This window comes from Podarcis cretensis (genome assembly GCF_951804945.1).
Source record: "Podarcis cretensis genome assembly, chromosome: 11".
NCBI lineage: Eukaryota > Metazoa > Chordata > Lepidosauria > Squamata > Lacertidae > Podarcis > Podarcis cretensis.
The window spans coordinates 20,094,782-20,115,148 of NC_137180.1; the positions used below are offsets into that span (position 1 = coordinate 20,094,782).

Genomic DNA, 20,367 nt, shown 5'->3' on the forward strand with positions numbered 1-20,367 from the left:
TCACAGTAAGAGAGCAAAGAACTCATCTCCTAAAAATGGTAAGGATCACACACACCCCTGTCCCTATTAATCTATATCACTCCTATGTCTTGTAATTTGTGCTTGTACCCTCTGCGCTTTCTGTTCTGAGACTTTCTGAGCTCTTTGTGACCTTGGGGAGGGTGGTGGAGGAATGCTGCTCAATGACTGTGAATCTGTCAACCCTCTCTCTCCCAGTGTTTCTTCTTCTGCTAGCTGTTCCCCATTCATTATTTCCCAGCTTCTGCCTTCTGAACTATGCTCCTCTGCAAACCACTGTTCCAAATCTATACTGTCTTCCTGCTCCTGGAAAGATGCAGGTGGAGGGGGTGGCTCCCACCATTCCTCCTCAGTGCAGCCCTCCTCAGCATGGTCCCTGGCAGTCTGCTGGGTCTGGCCAATGGTCCATCTGGTCCAGCATCCTGTTAACATAATGCCACCCAGATGCCTGCTTATTGTTATGTACTGAGCTGAATCCTAGAACAATAGGATCCAGAATGCAGCAGTTTGATTGGTCCGCAGGAGCCACCCAATCCAGCTCCAGGTAGAAGTGAATCAGCGACCTGATTGGCTTGCAGGAGCAGCCAATCAGGCTTCAGGAGGAGGTGAATCCACAACCTGATTAGCCTACAGGAGCAGCCCGGAATTAGCCAATCACGCAGGGCCCATTGTATATATAGCTAGATGTTTTGGGGAAAGTTTCATTCACTGCTACCATGAGCTGAATAAAGAGCATGAAATTCACACTCGACTCGGAGTATATTTCACTTATACTTGGCTCTTTGAATTCAGAACTAAGGTGACCATATAACTACTTCAGTGTCTGGGTCAAAGCAGGCCAGTCTTTTGAGATATCAGGACAGCTAAGCCAACAGCTGCCAAGGCGGGGGGGGGGGAATGATTGCTTTTGTCAACACAGGTGGACTAAAACCACAGCAAACAAGGGTAACAGGAAGGCGGTGCTAACAGTGGGGGAAAGGTGGTCTGGGAACTGAAGCAAACAGAGAGGGGGAAAGTCCAAGGCTGAGGAGATAAAGAAAATCAGGAAGGAGATCCCATAACACTCTTAGATAAATGTTTTAATAACTTTTAAAAACTAGTTGGATTAAGAAATTAACAGTGTATCATTATCATTTATTATTATTATTATTATTATTATTATTATTATTATTATTCATTTCATTTCTATACTGCTTTATATTTTTAAGAAAAAAATTAATTCATGTACAGAAGCCAATGTTAGGAGATATAGCCAAGAAATGAAAAAATATACCCTTTAGCTTCCACTTCTACATCATCATCAACCCAAGTGTAGATCTGTGTAGCAAGAATTCCAGAAACATCTAGTTCTTGAACATCGTGACTTGAAGCTATTGCAATGCAATTCCTGTTGGCCTACAATATACAAGTGTAAGGGGAAAATAATAAGCTCAGGACACCACCAGTTAACAATACCTTTAATTCCTCTATTGCCTGTTCACCACTGAATACAAAAGCCCCATGGAAGCGTGAAGTTATGAGTGTGACAGGGTGTTTAAATGAATCCGCATTGGCAGAGTTCCACATAGCTTCATATCATTTAGGTTCCCAACCACACCAACCAGCTACTATTCTTTGGGTGGAAAGTGCAGAAGGTTAAAATATAATATCCATGCTGCAGTCAAGTGCATCTGGTTCAGCAAGCTTGTTTCCAAAATTGACCAGCCAGATGCCCCAGGAAAACCATTATCAGAGTATGATTGAAATAGCTATCTGCTATCAGTTTTTCAGTCAGTATTATTGCATTTCAAAGGCTCAACTGGATGAAAAGCTGCCCATATATATGACTTTTCATTTATGTTGTACCCACTCAGTTCCATTGCAACCATCTATTTATGTTGGTAGTAGACCAAAGTTTCTAGAACAGCAGAATTACTGCAACAGAGATCACTTTGCCTTTTGTTCATGCAGAACACAACATAATATTGACTGCAGGAGAAATAAAAATGGTGTTATTTGCTCTAGCTAAGGTCTGACTATTTTCTTTAAATATTGCAATAGCTCTTTCTTCTTGTGAGCCTGAACTACAACATTCCAAAATATTCATTTTTTTAAAGCACCCCATTTGTGTGCATACCTTGTTGACAGCAAAAGCAGTGATAATGTCAGACTCCTTATGGATAATTCTAGCTTTACTTCCAGGGTATCCCATATCAGTTTCTATCTGTATATAAAAGGGAAACAAAGAGAGAGAGGGTCACACACATACCCCTTTTTAATCAGTAAGATTTCTATCTTTCTAGCTCACGCTGAAATACAAAAGCTAAAAATGAATCAGGAAGAGATCTGTGCTACTTGAAAGCATGTTACTTTCATTAGTTCTAGATAGTCCAGTAAAAAAGGTAAATTGTTATAAAAAATTAAAACACATTTTAAAGGGTGTAACAACTTTGCATCCTATCTACCTTATAATCATTTATTGTCACATCACTGTTATATTTAATGCATAACCAGAAAACTAGAGAAAGAAAAGCAATTTCACATAAAGATGAACCATGTCTACCTATGAAATATTTATAATTGACTCAGTATCTACCATTTAATAGCCTAGAACCAGTCACGAATAATGTGAAATTTGTCAAGAGCAGCAATAACCATATGAACAATTCTACAAGTCAGAAGGTTATAGAGTGAAATCTGCTGTTTTTGTATGTTAGGCCTCTGTTACCAAGCACAGAAATACCAGTATACACATTACTTATGCACTTGTCTGACACATAGAATCATCTATGAAGGTTTTACAGGTTGCTGGTTGTAGTCTTCAAAGATAATTACAATTAAAGTCTGCATAGTTTATCACATACAAATAAAGCTAATCCACAAATGTGCAAGACTTGACAGAGTTGACTCTGGGGGAAAAAATCACATACAAAGGAGACCAGACAATTGCTGGTATTAGTCCACTCTGTATCTTCCCAGTGAATTCCAATGAACCACATAATGTGTTACACAGTTAAAACACACACACACACACACACACACACACACACACAAACAAACATTTTGAATGTAGGCTATAGTTATCCCATATCACCATTTATTTTATTTCACATATACCTTATTGATTCCAGGCTCTTCCACTGAAGTATTTTTGATATGTTCATTTTGGTCTTCTAATGACTACACCAGAAAAGAATAAATCACATGACAAAAGACAAGATGAGACTAACATGCAACTATGAGGCAAGATTAACAATTACATAGTAGTTTTATGAATATGCAACAACATTTAACTTAGTGGAACAAAATTGAGGAATGCTGCAATAAACTTCTTTGAAGTACATTCTCAGAAGTACATCAGAAAGAGTTCTATACCTTAGATACTATGGTGAAGACTTAACTCTCAGTTCACAAAGGGAAATTGGACAAACTATAATAAATGTATTTATACCAAACAAATAATACTCTCATTATATTGTTCTCCAGCAAGTGAACTTTACTGCTTACACATTAAGCATATGCAACCTTTGTATTTGAGGAATGTGGCGCCTTGGAAACTAGAACAAATGTGGATGGGGGTTGCAGGGGAGACCCTGTGAGTTCAAAAATTTGAGGAACGTTGGCTTAAGAAAAGCCAAGTTAATGTTATTAAATTTCTGTATAAAAACATACAATACATACCTCATTCAAGCACCTTTTCTTTGAAAATATGTTTCTGATAAAGGTTTCCTGGACCATTTCTTGTTTAACCAGGTATTGCCAAAGTCTCTTCACAGATAGTGCATTATTACTTTTAGACCTAAAAATGAAGAGAAACATGTTTTTAAGCATGCTGCAGTTTCAGAAGCTTTTCCTGTAAGCCCAGTTTAGTCCCACTACCCTTGTAAATCTGGCAGAGGAGAATCCAGATTTGCTCATTGCTCAGATCAATGCCAGGCAGGACGCAGGTGACCGCCAAAGAGAATCATTTTTTGCCAGCATAAAATTAATAATCATGTTAACCTATTCATATGGAGCCAAAGAACTAATCCCTCTGGTTTGTTTTGTTTCAAGGAAGCTAGGTTTGAAATTAAGATGACCCAGTCTGAGCAAGGAGTGCAGATGTCATCTGAAAAAGCAGCAGAGCGTCTTAGCAAATTTTGATGAAGCACAACCAAAGGTAACAGAAGAAAAAACTATAAGTAATAGTGTAAAAGATAAAATAAAAGAGAAGAAACTGGATAAATAAAAATAAGGTGGGTGAAGAAGCTCTCTTATTTCCATAAAAGTCCTTATGTTTCCTTGCACATTAAGGTGAGACTTCCTTCAGAAAACAGCAAAAGGTATTTCATTTGATTTACTTACTTGTTTGTATTTGTAGTGTTCGGTTTTGGAGAACTAGCGGAAAGGCACAACAATATGTAACTTAAAGCACCAGTTACAGTCCACTCAAACTCCCTGTTTATCTGCATGATTCATGTTTGCAAACTTGTGGTTGCTTTGCCTTTCCACTTTTAAATATACAAGTACATTAAAATACAATCTACACGCGCGCGTGCACAAAATTAGTGAATTGTCCTTAAGTACTATCTGCAGAGGAAACTTGCTTTGAGGTAACACATCCACGCTATCCTGAGGTACACTTACAACACTAATTAGAATGTATTGCCGATATGGAAACATGAATGACAACGGGTTTAAAGAGCATGAAAAGTACAAAAACGACAGAGCCACTGAGCACACTTACTTGAAGGGGGTGTTTGTTGGCTCTAGCAAGGCTTTGTGGCGAAGTAGTGCAGGGCCTGAAGAGGATGCATCTTGAGAAGTATGAACAGAAATGAAGTTTTCTGGCGGGCCGCCATGCATCTCAAGTCGCCTAAGAAGAACTTGCTCCCAGCGTTGAAGTATCTTTAGTACTGCATGACACAGTGGGGAACTAACTGGAAGCTCTAAAACAAGAGTAAGTTTTTCCTTAACTGCAATATATTAAGGAACTTTACACTCTATTTTCTGCTACGGTACTGCTGTCACATCAACTGCAGATTTTGCTCTATGGATGGAGCCTGCACATTTTCCTGTCAAGATGCACACAAGTGAGGCAACCAGAAAGTAAAAACAAAATCAAACGGACACATAAATTTACACGCTAAATTTGGGCATGGGCATTTATATGTGCTAATGAACTGTAGGAGTAGCTATCAAAGCAAAGCTGAAGATGGCAAACTGGTTATGAAATGAGGAATAACAGTTCTTTAGCCCAACCCTAAAATCCTTTATATATGTTGTTCATGTATGTATAAATATTTTTAGGTACATTTGATCCTGCCTTTCCTCAAAAGAGCTCAAGATGACATACACACCTTTTTTTATCTTTGTGAAATAGATTGTGACTGGCCCAAGGTAAGCTAATAATCTTCATGAATAAATGTACATTTGTATCTTCCCAATCCTAGTCTGGCACCTTCAACTAGTACACCACACGGACACCCTGGCATTAAATGGAGCTTAGTTCCTCAAAATTATCCTTAATATGACTGAATCTGTTAATTATTTTCAAGGTTTAACACAAAATAGACCCTTTTCACAGTTGCATAGATTCTAGCCTGTTAGCTGGCCGTATGTGCAGTATAAAAATATTACTGCTAGAACATAACTTGGTATGTAACTTAAATATATGCTCGTTCAACAGAAGCTCAGGTTTAGCCACACTTAATATTTTAGCTGGCTGTTGTACTGGAGGATGTAAAAAAACAGCCTCTCTCTTTAAGCAGCTCTGTAAAGGGCACCTTTTCTCGGCTTTAGCACTTGTGGCTCATGATGATATTCTTGCAAAACGTTTACCCTTAAAACTCCTCTCACTCAGTCCTTTTTGAATATTCACTCAAAAAGTTCAAGAGGGATCATTACTTCAGCATCTGGACATTACATTAGCTTCTCATCCACATATTTCAAGAAAGAAAAAGAGAAGGCTAATTTTCTCAGTCCTTCAACAACGCCATCCCACAATGCCTTTCAGGAAAACAAGTTTGCCTATCACACCAACTAAAACTCAACTAGGCTTGTAACTCCAAGCAAGGACTGAAAAACAGTTGCAGTATTATGATAACAGATAGAATCAGATATGTATAGATGGAAAATAAGATATGGACATGCATGAATGAATAATAAATATAATGGAACCATGGAGAGGGTAGAGGGAAGTCAAGGGATTGGAGAAATCCCACACTGTGATATTGTATTGATGTTTATTTTATATTGTTTGTTATGAATAAAACCATTTTTTTTAAAAAAAAAAAAGTAACTGCAAGCAGGGATGTACACATATGTGTACACATATGTACACATTATTTTTTTCATAATCAAGAGTTGTATAAATTTTATTTTATTATTAAATAATAAAAATATGCACCAGTAAAATGGGTTAATTAAGGAATATGAGGGAATTCTATATAAACAAATCCAAAAACCCACTAAGACAGACTTACCTGAAAGATCATGCCCAGCCATAGGGTAGAAAGTCTTCAAGTTCTGGAGGACAAGCTGAACCATAGCCAACCGCATCAGAGACCAACTAAACAGAATACACAAACAAGTATACACGAGCTGTGAAAAGATAATACTGGTTTCCCTTTCCTTTTTATGATTAACTAAGGGGTGTTCCTCTGCTTGCTCCATACACCAACTCCCTTCTCCCTGCCTCAGTTGTCTTCCCCCTAGTTTCCCTCCTCAGGACCACAGAATTTCCCCCGCCTCCTTCCATATTCCTCCCCAAGATTACAATGTCTTCTTCCTTCCTCAGCTCCCAAACCCGCAAAGGGTTGCAATATCACTCCACGTCCCCCCTCTCTCCCACCCACAATGTAATCTCTCCCACCTTCAGTCTTCCCTTCTTTCTCTTCCTCTCTCAATTGCCACAAAATCTGCAAGTTCCAGTTTGTGTACAGAAGCACTTTGGTGTGTGTAGGAGAGAAGTTTAGGTGGAAAGGTTACCTCTTCCCTAGATGCCTCCCATTTCATAGATGAAAACAAATGTAGAAACAGTAAAGGAAAACAAATGAATCAAATAATTTCATACCTATATGAATTTGAATTTGAATGTTCCTGACTCTTTAAGTCTGGTGAGAATTCATCATCACCTTCATCATCGCTGCTTTCCTGACTCTCCTCTGAGTCATATTCAATTCTAGTTTGCGATGATGGAAGAAATGGCTAAAAGGTAAATTGAAGTCTCAGTCAAGGTAAACACAAAACAAAATACACTTGCTTCAAATACTTAGGGAGATCTGCTTATCATTTCAATTTCAGATTACTTTTAGTATGACTTGGCTTGAAAAGGGTAAAACCAATAAAGAAGAACTTATTCTTTTTATTTCTTTTAACCTTAGAAATACAGACAGGAAAAATGCCAGGTTCCCTCTTTCATTTATACTTACCTTATACTTAATACTTTCAATTTTCCGTCTATAATACGCTCCCTATTTTGGGGGACTCAGATTTAAGAAAATGGGAGATGTATCCGTGTATAAGACACCCCCTAATTTTTGACATTATTTTTAGGGGAGAAAACCTAGTCTTATACACAGAAAAATACTATAATTCATATATTCTGCACACCTTTCCTTTTATTTCTTGGTGCCATTTCCTTTTACAGTTGCCTCCTATGGTCAGTCCTTAAGCTACTTTACAAATTACCTGGCTGTTTACAAAAAAGATCAGCCCACAGCTATTCTGATGTGCTCATTTTTCCACCTGCTTAACCAATAATTTAAGGTTAAGATATTGCTGTTCAAGCAGGGTTTTTGGAATACAGTAATTCAAGTAACATGTCATATTAAAACACAATTTTAAACCAGAGGTGGAGAGCCTCCTGCTCACAGAAGAAACTTGGCCTGCTAGCCCTGACCATTTGGTCCCCAAGACTGTTTTGGGGAAGCCATGTCCATCTGCCCTACATCTGATATCATATATTTCATCAGGTGTGGGATGGGTAAGGGCTTAAAAGATGCATTCAGTGGTGCCAATGAGTGTATCTGCTTGAAGAAGCAAGAGTTGATTGTACTGTACTTCTTCCTGAAACTGGATTCTGCTTTTTGCCAAGAAAAACTACCTCACCAGCAAGGCCAGTATGTGACAGAGTGAGAATCACTTTGGCTTATGGAAAATATTCCAAGTGTGAATAAAAATTAAAATAAAATACCTTTGCTATGAAGTAGTCCCAGATACTAAGTTCAGGAGGAATAAATTTCTCTTTGTAATTTGGGGCATCTTGTTCTATCGAGGGTAAAGTAGTCTGTGAACTCTCTTTTAGAGAGGATTTTGATGACATTCTTAAAAACTTCTGTTGCTTCTCACCATCATCTAGAGGAGAAGAGGCTGCAGAGAGAAAAATATGCATCTTTTTAGTAAAGTTTGGAAACCACTTACCAGATGTCTATCATCAAACTATTTAAGAATAAATGTTAAAAAAAATCAATGTCTTAATTGCAACACCCAACCACCAAGCACAAGTCTAGTACGGTATTAGCAATTTCAAAAATCTCTGGCTTCCAAACCCTTAATCCTTTATCTATCCTCTCCCTTAACCCTACACTTCCAAAGAGGTGCAATTATACTGCGAAAATTCTTAGCAAATATTGTAACTTTCATTTCTGCATACCTGAGAAATCAATTCTCCAACTATCATATTACAATGCAGACTATGAATTTATATCCCCACAGAAGAGCAGCATGTGGTGCTGCTACAGTATTTGCTAATAGTAAATAAAATCCGCACTGGCATGCAGGTTTTAAGAGTACATAATCTATAAATGGAAGTGCACGATAACACAGAAATAATTCAGATTTATTTTTCCAGTATATAATGTCACAAAACATGCTCATAAAATTCTCCTTAAAAATGCAACTCACTTACCTTAAAGATAAAAACATATCTGTTATAATACAAAGTACTTTAAAGTTTTCTTAAACTTTGGTTTTTAGCTAGCACATCAAACATGCACATGCATTGCTTAATATGGTGCATTAGTTTTTGAGCTCAACGAAAATAACAAAGCTTTCTTATGTTTGAAATGAAGGCATAGGAAAATAAGCTTACAGAAAGTGTTACATGATACAGAACTTGAGAAATAATGGATCTTTTGAATTCTTGCTTCCACTCACCCCCATCTAAACAGTAACCACTGTGCTTAACTGCTTTCTTGATTTAAATTTTACTGTTTATGCCTGTAGCACTAGTAGGCTATCTGTTATGGAACTACAGACAAATGCCAAACTTATTACAGGAAATGAAGTCTCACTGACAAAGTTCCTTACTCTACAAAATAACTAAGGAAATTTATCTAAAACTGGTTTAGGATTGATATCTTAAATGGTCAGGCATATTCTTGTAGTACTTTTTCTTATACATGGCAGAGAAACAGAGAAAGAAGTTAATAAAACATGTATATAACAAGACTAACAAAAGAACATAAATAAGTGACAATATAAATAAGCGACAAATTGAATCTAAACATCACTGGATAATTTAGATTGTTCTATTGTAAAAAAACCTGACAAGTCTTATGTTAATAGTCTATTTAAATGTATAATATAAATTAGGCAAAAATTCCAAAATGCCCTTTTCTTATTAGCCACCCCCGACTGTATCATGTTTTACACAAGCAGCAAGATTTGAGCATTCCTTAGCTTGCATTGGAAAACTGCAACCATCAGCACAGCCAGTTTGCATTCCACTTGCTATCTAAAGTCCCAAACTGCTTGAAATAACTTTAGGGAGGTTGCTCCCACGGAACTACTTTGGCACGGCACTTTTCTGTTTTAGTTTACTATTCTTTTGTATTGTCAAAACAACTGAGCACCCTAAATGAAGAGGAATATGGGCTTCTAGTTATTTTTTAAAGGCTGACAATTTGCACTGTACAATATCCTTACAGCATTCAGGACTACTCAGCAGGTTGTTATAATAAAAGAAGAAGTGGTGTCACATCTATATATTAAATACTTAAATATCTGAATTTAGCCGAAGGACAACCAGCGGAATCCAAAATGGGTTGGAATAATAAACACCTGTTTTGTCTACCCCTGCTTTCAGTTCACAGTGCAACACCCATTTATTAGTATCTATATCCACTAAATCATCATCACTTTAGACATTTCAGGAATACAGATCTATTTATGGAAGACTGCCAATCATTCACTGTGGAAGATTTCTCTTTCAGAAGTACTGTTATTAAAATATTTAGTCCAACGAGTTAAAAAATAAGAATTTATTTTCAACCTAGATGAAAATGCTAACACATCAAAAGGAAAGGAGAATTCTGATTATGGGGTGTGTGTGTGTGTATTTTGGAATCAGAATTGGATGGAAGGTGGTACATAAATTCTTTAAATAAATGTGTGTGCACATATTGGGCTGGATCTTGGGGGTTTACTCCCCCACCCCCATGTCTCTGTCATCTTGGCCTCCTCCAATTAGGCTCCTCAGTGTGAGGCCATCCCAATTCACAAATACAAAAAGAGTAACTTTTTACAAGTATTAGACCTGTGGCATTTTGGAAGACATGTGAAGACAAACTTGCTTTACACCAAATCAGTGTACAGTGGTACCTTGGTTTAAGTACAGCTTAGTTTATGAACAACTTGGATTAAGAACTCTGCAAACCCGGAAGTAGGTGTTTTGGTTTGTGAACTTTGCCTTGGAAGCAGAACATGTTCCGCTTCCTGTTGAGTGTGCTCCATTTGTAAATTGAGTCCCCCACTGCTATGGAAAGGAAGCATGCCTTGCTTTAAGAACAGACTTCCAGAATGGATTAAATTTGTAAACCAAGGTACCACTGTAATTAGTCCATCTAGCTTACATGTGCCCCGACATTCAATGGCTTTCCGGTAATGGGCAGCCATTTCGGGATCTTTCTTCCTCTGAAGCTTCTGACAGTGATTCCAGCCTTCAAACACTAGTCCCACCTGAAATCTTCTTACAAGCATGGGAGGAACACAATTTTATCCCTGGAAATTCCACTGTAATCCAGAGTTAAGTACAGACACTGACCAAATCTATTTCCTCTTTTCTAAAGTGAGCTGTCCAATGAAAAGCAGTTAATCCTAAAATATGTGCTTGCATGCAAGTTCTAATGAAGTCGGTTTTGCTTACTTCCAAGTACATTCACAGATGACAAGAGCTATAAATTTTACCCTAAAGCCACAAAGGAATCCATTATCAGAATCCTTCAGAATCTAAGTGTTGACATCACTCATATCTAATCTGCATACCACACAAGTTTACTGTAGGTTATAGATAATAGAGGGACGCAGGTGGCGCTGTGGAGGGACGCAGGTGGCGCTGTGGGTTAAAGCCTCAGTGCCTAGGACTTGCCGATCGAAAGGTCGGCGGTTCGAATCCCTGCGGCGGGGTGCGCTCCCGCTGCTCGGTCCCAGCGCCTGCCAACCTAGCAGTTCGAAAGCACCTCCGGGTGCAAGTAGATAAATAGGGACCGCTTACCAGCGGGAAGGTAAACGGCGTTTCCGTGTGCGGCTCTGGCTCGCCAGAGCAGCGATGTCACGCTGGCCACGTGACCCGGAAGTGTCTCCGGACAGCGCTGGCCCCTGGCCTCTTAAGTGAGATGGGCGCACAACCCCAGAGTCTGTCAAGACTGGCCCGTACGGGCAGGGGTACCTTTACCTTTACCTTTATAGATAATAGACGGGACTATGAGGATCATCTCTACAGGAATCTTTCACCCAGTGTGGAGCTCACACCCATGACCCTGTGATGAAGTCTCATGCTCTACCAACTGAGCCATGAACTATTCCTCAAGATCATTTGTTTGGTGTCATTAAAAATTATCTATAATGGATTATATGTGGACATTTGAATACAAAGCAGCATTTTGCTGTGGTCAAATAAGCAGGATATGTGAATGATGATGTTTAAATAAACTCTTCTCCGCCAAGGCCATTTTGTGTCGCCTATGCCAATCACAAATCAAATTATAAATCAGCCAAAATGAAATGTTAAGCAAGTCACATTACCAGAGGATCTGTAGACACCAAGTTTTACACTTACATTATTCGCTGCCCTACTACAATCTTTGATGGCGACTGGATTCATTTTTGCTATGAACTAAAGGCGGCTTTTATATGCTAAATTAACAGTTAGAAATCCACAGCCATATGCATGGTCATGTGACACAAAACAAGCAGTCTTCATGAGCAAAAAAATGTATTGGAAATATTTCTGGTAATTGCAAGCCATGTTCTTCCTTCAATAATGAAGTTATTTAAAACTGATTTAGAAGGGATTGTTCCAAATGTATGAATGACCAATGTGCTGGGGTTTTTTTGTTTTTGTTTTTAATTTTCAACTCCAATTCACATAGTTAACATGATATAAATAAAACACAATAAAAACCTGAGGTCACGACTTACAAACAGAAATTTTTCTTTGTATCTTTATTCCTACATATGCAAGATCACATATCAGCACTGGATTTAAAAGCCTAAGACTGAAGCTAGTATCTTGCCTGCAGATTTGGTAGGACTATGAGTACTGATGGCAGTTAGAGATTTGGTAAACCCCACACATTCCATGGAGAATACTACTACCTGGTGTGGGCTAGGCATAGGGAAGTGCCTACCTGCCAAAAAGAGAAAACATAGGCTGCTCTTAGAGTAAAGGAATATGGCTACATCAAACAAAAATAAATTATTTTTTCACGAATCATTTAAATATCATGACAATATTTTTTTTAACTGGCATTTAATAGGCTGCACAGAAAATTAGTTTTAGACTATCAAATACTGGAACACCTAGAACTGTTTGATTAATTTCACATGTAAGTTATGAAATGGCTATTTCAGTTACATTAGAAGTGTTTACAGCACAAACCAATGTACGTTTACTTTAGAACCAAGCTCAGCTACTTCCATGTAAGAACTACATAGGATTGCAGCCTTAATGCAGTTATTTACTTAATTTAACTATAGCAGATATGAGGAAAGACAGTGCCAGACAGCCTAACCAGTTTATGCAGCAGGAACAGGAAGGAACAGAGTTCACAAAAGTTTTATATGTAAAGAAAACAAAGAGCAAACTAACCCATCTTTGATGTTTGTTGAACCTGCCCTTTCTTTGGAATCTTTGCTCCACCACCAAAGACAGCAAACCACATTTTGTCATTAAGAGGATGGGCCACAATTCTGTACAGCTCATTGCTGGAATGGGTGGCGAGACCATGGATGAAGAGGCTAAGGTAGACTGCTGTCAAAATTTCACAGAGCAAAACTGTGATCCCAGATTGTGCTTCTTCTCCGGTATGATTTAATAACTGTATTAAAGCCATTATACCTAGAAAGAGAAAACGCATTACCTACTTTTTAAACACAAAAAAAACCCCATAAAACAATTCTCCCCAGAAACAAGAGTAAACTTACTGTGAGCTATTTAGGGTGTTTATTCGTTATTTGTGCAGTAATTGCTGCAACCCACCCAAACCTACTGAGTATAATGATGTAAAAATGTTGTTTTTTCAACTGAAACTACATCAATGAATCCTCAGGAATTGGCCTGTTCCCCAGAATGCACTTAACAGAATCAGAGTTTGGGGGTGTTCTTGGAAGCTCAGTTACCCTCAGTGGCTAGCAGTGACTTTTGCCAGCTGCTGCTGGTACACCAACTACAGCAGTTTTTAGATAAGGCTAGTCTGGCCATGGTAATTCATGCCATAGTACCACCTCAAGTCTCGATTAATGCAATGCACCCTTGGGCCTGCTGTGGAGGCTCCAGTTAATGCAAAACACTACAGCTAGATTGTTGATGGGGACAGATAATCACCAGCACATAGCTCCAGCAAATGCTTGTACCAGCTATTCATATGCTACTGAGTCAAGTTCAAGAGTCCTGTATTAATTTACAAGGCCCTTAACAACTTGGGCCCAGGTTACCTCTAAAACCACCTAATCCCTTATTTTCCTGCCCTAAGGTGTTTGTGGGAGTCACTGAAAGCGGTCCCCCATGGCTCAGATATAAGTCTTATATCCACCAGGATCTGTGTGTGTTTAAGTTCTGTATCCCCAATTTTGGGGAAGAGGCTTCCTCCTGTTCACATTCTGGCACCAATTGAAGTATGTTTTTCTTCCAGTAGGCATTTCAACTGAAGTCCGATTTTGTAGTTTTAACTCTCTGGTTTTTTTGAAGACCTTTCAGAGACCTTTTTTTGAAGACCTTTCAGAGACAATTGTAGTTATACAGTATATATTGTTTAAGTAAACCAAAAAAAAAAAGGAACAGCACTGATTATTGTCAAGAAAGCTAGATAAGAGAAAATAAAATAAAATCATTACTACCTGGCCACTGAGATGGTGCAGTATTGGGAGTTACTGTTTCATCTAAGCTTGCTGTCCTTAAGGAATGCCGGTGAGAAAGCAGCAGTGTTTGGTAAACCGTTCCAGTGAATTGATTTGCTTGTAATGAGCTATTAAAAAAGAAAAGTTAAAATTAAATTAAATTAAATTAAGCCACTATTTCTATTAATCATGGTACTTCTTTTATTCTTTTAGAGCAGGCATAGGCAAATTTGGGACTAAAACTCCCATGATCCCTAGCTAACGGGACCAGTGGTCAGGGATGATGGGAATTGTAGTCCCAAAACATCTGGAGGGCTGAGTTTGCCTATGCCTGTTTTAGAGTGTCTTTCAACCTACAAACCCGGTTCATATAATGCTAAACTATAGTTTGTTTAGCTTAAGTCTAATTTCCTTTTCCACCAAACTCAACCAGGATCGCTACCATGGTTTGAGGTAAGCGAACCAGGATCATACACCATGGTTTGAAGTTGGTTTTTGAATCTTATTTTACACTGTAGTTTGTAGTTATGCACAAACTTTGTGTGCTGGTTTAATCAAAGATTGTTATACCACTCTACCCCTACTACCCACCTGGTTACAGAGTCACAAGCAAAGAATATAAAAGGGTGGAATCTGGGGTCTGTCACTTACATCTCCAGAAGGTATTAATAGTAAAAAGTACCGAATGATTATCTTACCATAAGTAGCAATAGTTCTGTTAAATAAGAGATGTAATTAAGTTTGTCCATTTACATCTAATACTTCAAAAGACCACAGAACATCATAACCCTTTATCATAGAATACACACAGAGGCAGAAGCTGGGGGGGGGGGAAGATTTGTGTATTTTTATACCTTAAGTAGGACTGCAAATAGGGAATTATTTCTCTTGCTGAGCATCAAAGCTCACATTCATTTATTTTAAAGATCATTACCTGTAGCTGTGACCACCACAGAGAGACTGGTATATGCAAGCTGACAGAGATGCAGCTAACGTATGCATTACATGGATCTGAAAGAAAGTTTTAGAGGACACATTACACATCAGACAAGAATTGTTGTTTATGTAATGTTGGAACCTCTCGTTTCCAGAAACAAATGATCAAGTCAAACACAGTATGTCACATGACATAACGTGCCAGCATCTATTTAAAAATGAACAAAACACACTCGCACCAACGTGGTCTTAATTAAAGTAATTCCAAGGGCAGACTTTTGTGCCAGGGAATACATGTGCATAGATACAAATGGGTGAAATGCAACGTAGCATTTAGTGCAGTATGCGTAAATAGAAGAAAGTTCTGTTGTGCAAGTGGACCCTGTTTCGCTTGTGCGGCAACTTAGTCGAATCCCACCATATTTTCAATTGTTAAAAAAAGACTTGTTCAAAGACAAAAAAGAAAGTTACTTGTAATCATACTTGCCTTATTATTTTGTACATCTGGATTGGGAGGCGCATGAAGGTTTACTATAGCATGTAGTATGTCATGAGTCAGGTTACTAAGATGCAGCAAAGGATTGGCCACCACGGTTTTGGCACTTGCAGTACAGGCAAACAGAAGCGGTATTGAACTCTGCTCAGATACGGTATTAGTAGGCAAATGAAGCAACAGTTCCTTGGGGGGTGGGGGATGGGGAGAATAATAGAAAGCATATTTTAATAGCTGAATTCCTGTAAATACTAGCATAGGTTATTAACAGTGATTGCTTCCTTCTTACGGAATTCCTGCTGATGATACATATACACACTTGAAGTGATAACGTTAATGGTTTGCCTCTTCCCTCTCAAAAAATTACTCAAAGCTAAACAGGAATCCAGTATGTTATTATATAAGCTGGTGACCAGCCTGGCAAATCACTTGCCCTCTTGAATAAGCAATGTTTCGAAAGTGGCCTTGTGATTGGGCAGGGAGCATAAGGTTTCTGAATTGGCCAGGCTAATTTATGATCCATGTCCGATCAGCAAAACTTTCACCTGCTGCATCCCGAAGTTTTGATTTAAGCCCCAGCTCCAACAAATGACTGAGACCTGAGATTGGAGGGCTCTCTCTAGATCTGGTTGCAGGAAACTCTGCCTCAAGCTGGCCCCTATTAAGTTTTAGGCATTGCAACACCAGTAATTGTGTTAAGCTAAATTGCCAGTTTGTGTCCACACACAGCAATGAATGTTGCATGAAGCATGTTTCTCTTGTGAAATTCTGTGCCACGTGGTGCCACGTGGTGATGTATACAGAGGGAGGTGCAAGAGTGAGTGGCAGTTTCAGAACCATTTTCTCTCTCATATAAGAGCACCTTTGCCAATGGTTACCTGCCCAGAGTATTTTGGGAGTAGATTCACTGTTGCCTCTTTTTGGTGGTTTATCTCCCTTTACCATTTAATGTCCTTCAATTATGCAATTTTGCTGTGACTGCCTTAGCTTCTCCCTTGTTGTATTTTTTATCTTTTTGCTAAGGTAGTCCTCCATGTCACTCTTTAAGATTACAATTCATCTATCTGAGAGTAAGCCCAACTGAAATCAGTGGGTCTGACTTGTGAGTAGACATGTAGAGTAGAGTAGACACTGAACTGTCAACTTCAGAGTAGTTTTTTGAGGGAATGAGAGATGGGAGGTGAAACTGACATTCCAAGCCTTATTTTCCTCAAAGGAGGAATTTGAAAGGGTAGAATGAGAACAGATCCTTTAGAAATCACAGGATTCCCCCCCCCCCATAGAATCTGTGATTTTTATAGTTCAGTCAATATGCATGGATATAATGCATGTGTGATATAATGGTACTTCCAACAGCATGCTTTATTAACCAGAGGGGTGTGCTTTTGCACAAAACTGAAGTTATTCCTGCTTTGCTGCTGTGCAGATCTGTATCGAAAAATGTTGCCCCCCCCCAAAAAAAAATTAATTAATTAATGGCTGACCATCTAGTATTGCAGATGGAAGTAGAGTAGAGGACAAATTTGTGCTCTTGGAGCTACTCAATGCATACACAACAGTGGGAAGGTGAAGATGCAGCAGAAAGATTGCCAAACTAGTTCAGCAACCTGAAGGCACTAGTCCCAGTAAAGTTAGAATAAACTGTTGCTTGTATTTGTCTACTTTGTAAACAAAGTGACAGTGCAATAAACAGAAAAAACATGTCTGAAATGAGAAAATGAGTTGATTATTGTGGCATGTGGCATGGAAGTCAGCCTCCTGTTGCAACAATGGGAAATGTCACATGACACACAAGCTCACTTATAATTCAGCAAGCTTCAACATGACAAACTGCTCCTGTCTTTATCCTAAAAAGGGTGAGGCATCTCCAGCCCACAGGCCAATCTTTGCCTGTCAGAGGGTCCAGTTTTGCTTGCTGGCCATTTCCCTCAAATCATGCTCACCCACCCAGCAGCTAACACCACCAGATAAACAGATACATTCTACTTCTGTTCAGCAGGGAACAGGATTGTACAGCCAAGGCAAGATTTTAATCTCCACTTATTAGCTGATAAGCAGGGATTAGAGTGCTTCTCAAAAATGCTTCTTAAAGCAGTTCATGTACTTCTGGAATTAGATGGGCACCAGTGGCAGCAGTGGGGAGAAAAGAAGTTTCCGCTCCCCTCTCCCCAGCTACCACCCACCTGGACAAGTGTGTGAGCTGCTTCAAACAGCCCTTTTGTGATGTAATGTAAGGCACCCCTCATGTTCCTGTGTCAGCTGCAACAGGAGTGAGGGGACTGCCTTAAAGTGCTTCCCAAAAGGACAGTCTTATGCAGCTGCCCCCTTCACTTCAAGGAGAAGCGGTTGAGTGCTTCAAAAAGCGCTTTTGGAAAGGGCTTTAATAGAGTCCCCATGCTACTATTTCAGGCTGAAATGGGAGCACGGGGGCTTTCTTAAAGCCTGTGCAAGTCTCCCCATACCCCCCTGCTAATCTTCTGAGATTAGGAATTTAAAATGGGAAGGGGGAGACATGCAAAGTAATACATCTGGCAGGTGGATCAAATGTGGCTTGCAAAGCCAATCCTGAGAAGGTTCTGCCTCCCCTGTCCTTAAAGAGCTATGAGGATACTAGATATGATAGTTAAATACTTATGTGTAGATGCAAAACTATTTAGTCATGTGTTATTTGAAGAAATTATAGAGATGTCTTTATATACTGAACCAAAAAAACATTAATGGGCACTACAATTATATTTGGCCAATAATATGCTTTCCCTCTTAACTATTCATATTTTAATACTACATCTATACTACAAGGAGAAAACTCCATACCTGCTGAGATTCTTGAAGCAGTAAAATCAGCTCCATACGTACAGATGCCAAGCCTCCACCATGAGATCCATGAAGGATACAGTAACTTAGAAACATTCGCAAAAGTGACTGATATTTTACAAGCCACTGTCTTCTCTGAAGGTATTCTCTCTGCTGTGTATTCTGCTGTGTGTCTGATAGTTCTTCGGTCATTTCATTTGATGAAGGTTCATCCGTTACTGGGCTAATTCCTGGCTGAAGATCTTCTGTTTCAACACTATAGTCACAGGTTTTCTGAAGAGCTACCACTTCTCTTTCAAGCCAGTGATACAGCTGGTATCTTAATTTTCCACCATCTACTTCATAGCCAGTAGATAATGTACGAAGCTCCACTGTAAGGATCTTCAAGCATGCCCTAAATTTCAGCTGTGCAGAAATGATGTCTTCTGATGAAGTGAAAACCTCATTTTCGGCACCTGAACTGTAGGTTTCTGTATAGCTAGAACTAACTTCATTTGGTTTCTCACTCACTTCCTTCTGCAAAGGTTTCATTACAATACAATCTTCACTTTCATCATCTTTGTCACTGTCCCACTTTAGCTCAAAAGGCTCATCCTGGAAAACTGTGCTCGGTTGACTCCAGTCGAACGAAAGAGCAGAATTTGAATGTTTACCTGATGACCCATCTGAAGATGATTCCAGACCATTGACGATAGGTTGTGACCAGTCAATGCTGAAAGGTTTGTTATCCTTTGATTCCAGTGGTCCTGGAGAAGAGGGTGAGCAGCCTTTACTAGTGTCCATTAAGCTAGATGTTCTTCCTAAAGGCTTTGACTTTTTTACCACTTTGGGCATCTTTGATAACACTTCCAAAGCCAGCATGGGACAGCCAGCTTTTAAGTGAGCATATGCAGTTGTAAAAAACAATCTTCTTTCCCTTAAATTGATTTCATCTGCCAGTCCATTTTCTCCTGTTACACAAATCCGTGTGGAAGATAAATCAGAAGACCCAAAATGGCGTCTCAACAAGAGAGGATGAGTCCTTAGGTAATTATAAAAATTGAACACTGAAGGGTTACATCTTGACACGTTGCCTTCATCTGTAAAGACATTGCATCAGAGATTATTGTTAATGATTTATTTATTTCATAAAAAACCCAACCATTTCCAGTTCTAATACAATAAATCCCCTGGAACTACAATTGTATGTAATATTATCCCACCACTATGTTTATAATGTGCAGTAGGACTCCCCAAGAGGTTTATATTCAAAACATGTAAGAAAATTATATTTGTATCTGCCTTATAAAAAGAATCACATCATGAATTCATTTAGCTCAGTATTGTCTCCATTTCAAACAATAAACAATTGGTTTATCATTATGTGTAAGAACGTTGGATTCATGCACTTTGTACTCATGTACTCTTGCTCTCTTCTCATATCCTCCAGTGTGAACAGACATGTATGTCTGAAAAATTATTGTTTCTACAGAAGAAAGAATCTCATGTTGAACAGAAAAAGCAAATAGCAGATGTCTACAGATATTCTTCAAATGATATGATCATATCAAAGTGAAGGTTTTCAAATACCTAGTAACATACCTGAGAATCAGCACTGTAATGATCACTCAAAGCTCCCATTTTGTAACTAGAATGAGACTGTGACAGATTTTCTTTCTGACCCTGCCCACTTTCCCCTTTGTTGAGAGATTAATTTCTTATGTAGCTAAATGTTCGTTCACTGTTGTGACCAATGTCCATCTGGACTACCAGTCTGAACCAGAATAGCAATTCTTTGCTGTCTTTTACTGATATAAACTCAAAAGGTA

The 20,367-nt window shown here is 38.7% G+C and overlaps 1 protein-coding gene across 4 annotated transcripts in view; it reads right to left on the reverse strand.

Annotated features, from left to right (window-relative positions):
• Positions 1-20,367, reverse strand: part of DMXL1 (Dmx like 1) — a 71,724-nt gene that overhangs the window by 10,563 nt on the left and 40,794 nt on the right. For 2 of the 4 annotated variants that reach the window (XM_079995255.1, XM_079995256.1), the window contains exons 24-36: positions 18,560-19,638; positions 15,740-15,931; positions 15,251-15,327; positions 14,317-14,444; positions 13,070-13,318; positions 8,174-8,349; positions 7,052-7,185; positions 6,462-6,547; positions 4,724-4,925; positions 3,679-3,796; positions 3,115-3,177; positions 2,135-2,221; positions 1,292-1,413 (exon numbers count right to left, since the gene is read on the reverse strand). In XM_079995255.1, coding sequence (XP_079851381.1) covers positions 1,292-1,413; positions 2,135-2,221; positions 3,115-3,177; positions 3,679-3,796; positions 4,724-4,925; positions 6,462-6,547; positions 7,052-7,185; positions 8,174-8,349; positions 13,070-13,318; positions 14,317-14,444; positions 15,251-15,327; positions 15,740-15,931; positions 18,560-19,638 — 2,713 coding nt within the window. The remainder of the gene's footprint in view (positions 1-1,291; positions 1,414-2,134; positions 2,222-3,114; positions 3,178-3,678; positions 3,797-4,723; positions 4,926-6,461; positions 6,548-7,051; positions 7,186-8,173; positions 8,350-13,069; positions 13,319-14,316; positions 14,445-15,250; positions 15,328-15,739; positions 15,932-18,559; positions 19,639-20,367) is intronic. The other 2 variants (XM_079995258.1, XM_079995257.1) reach the window with 1 other exon arrangement.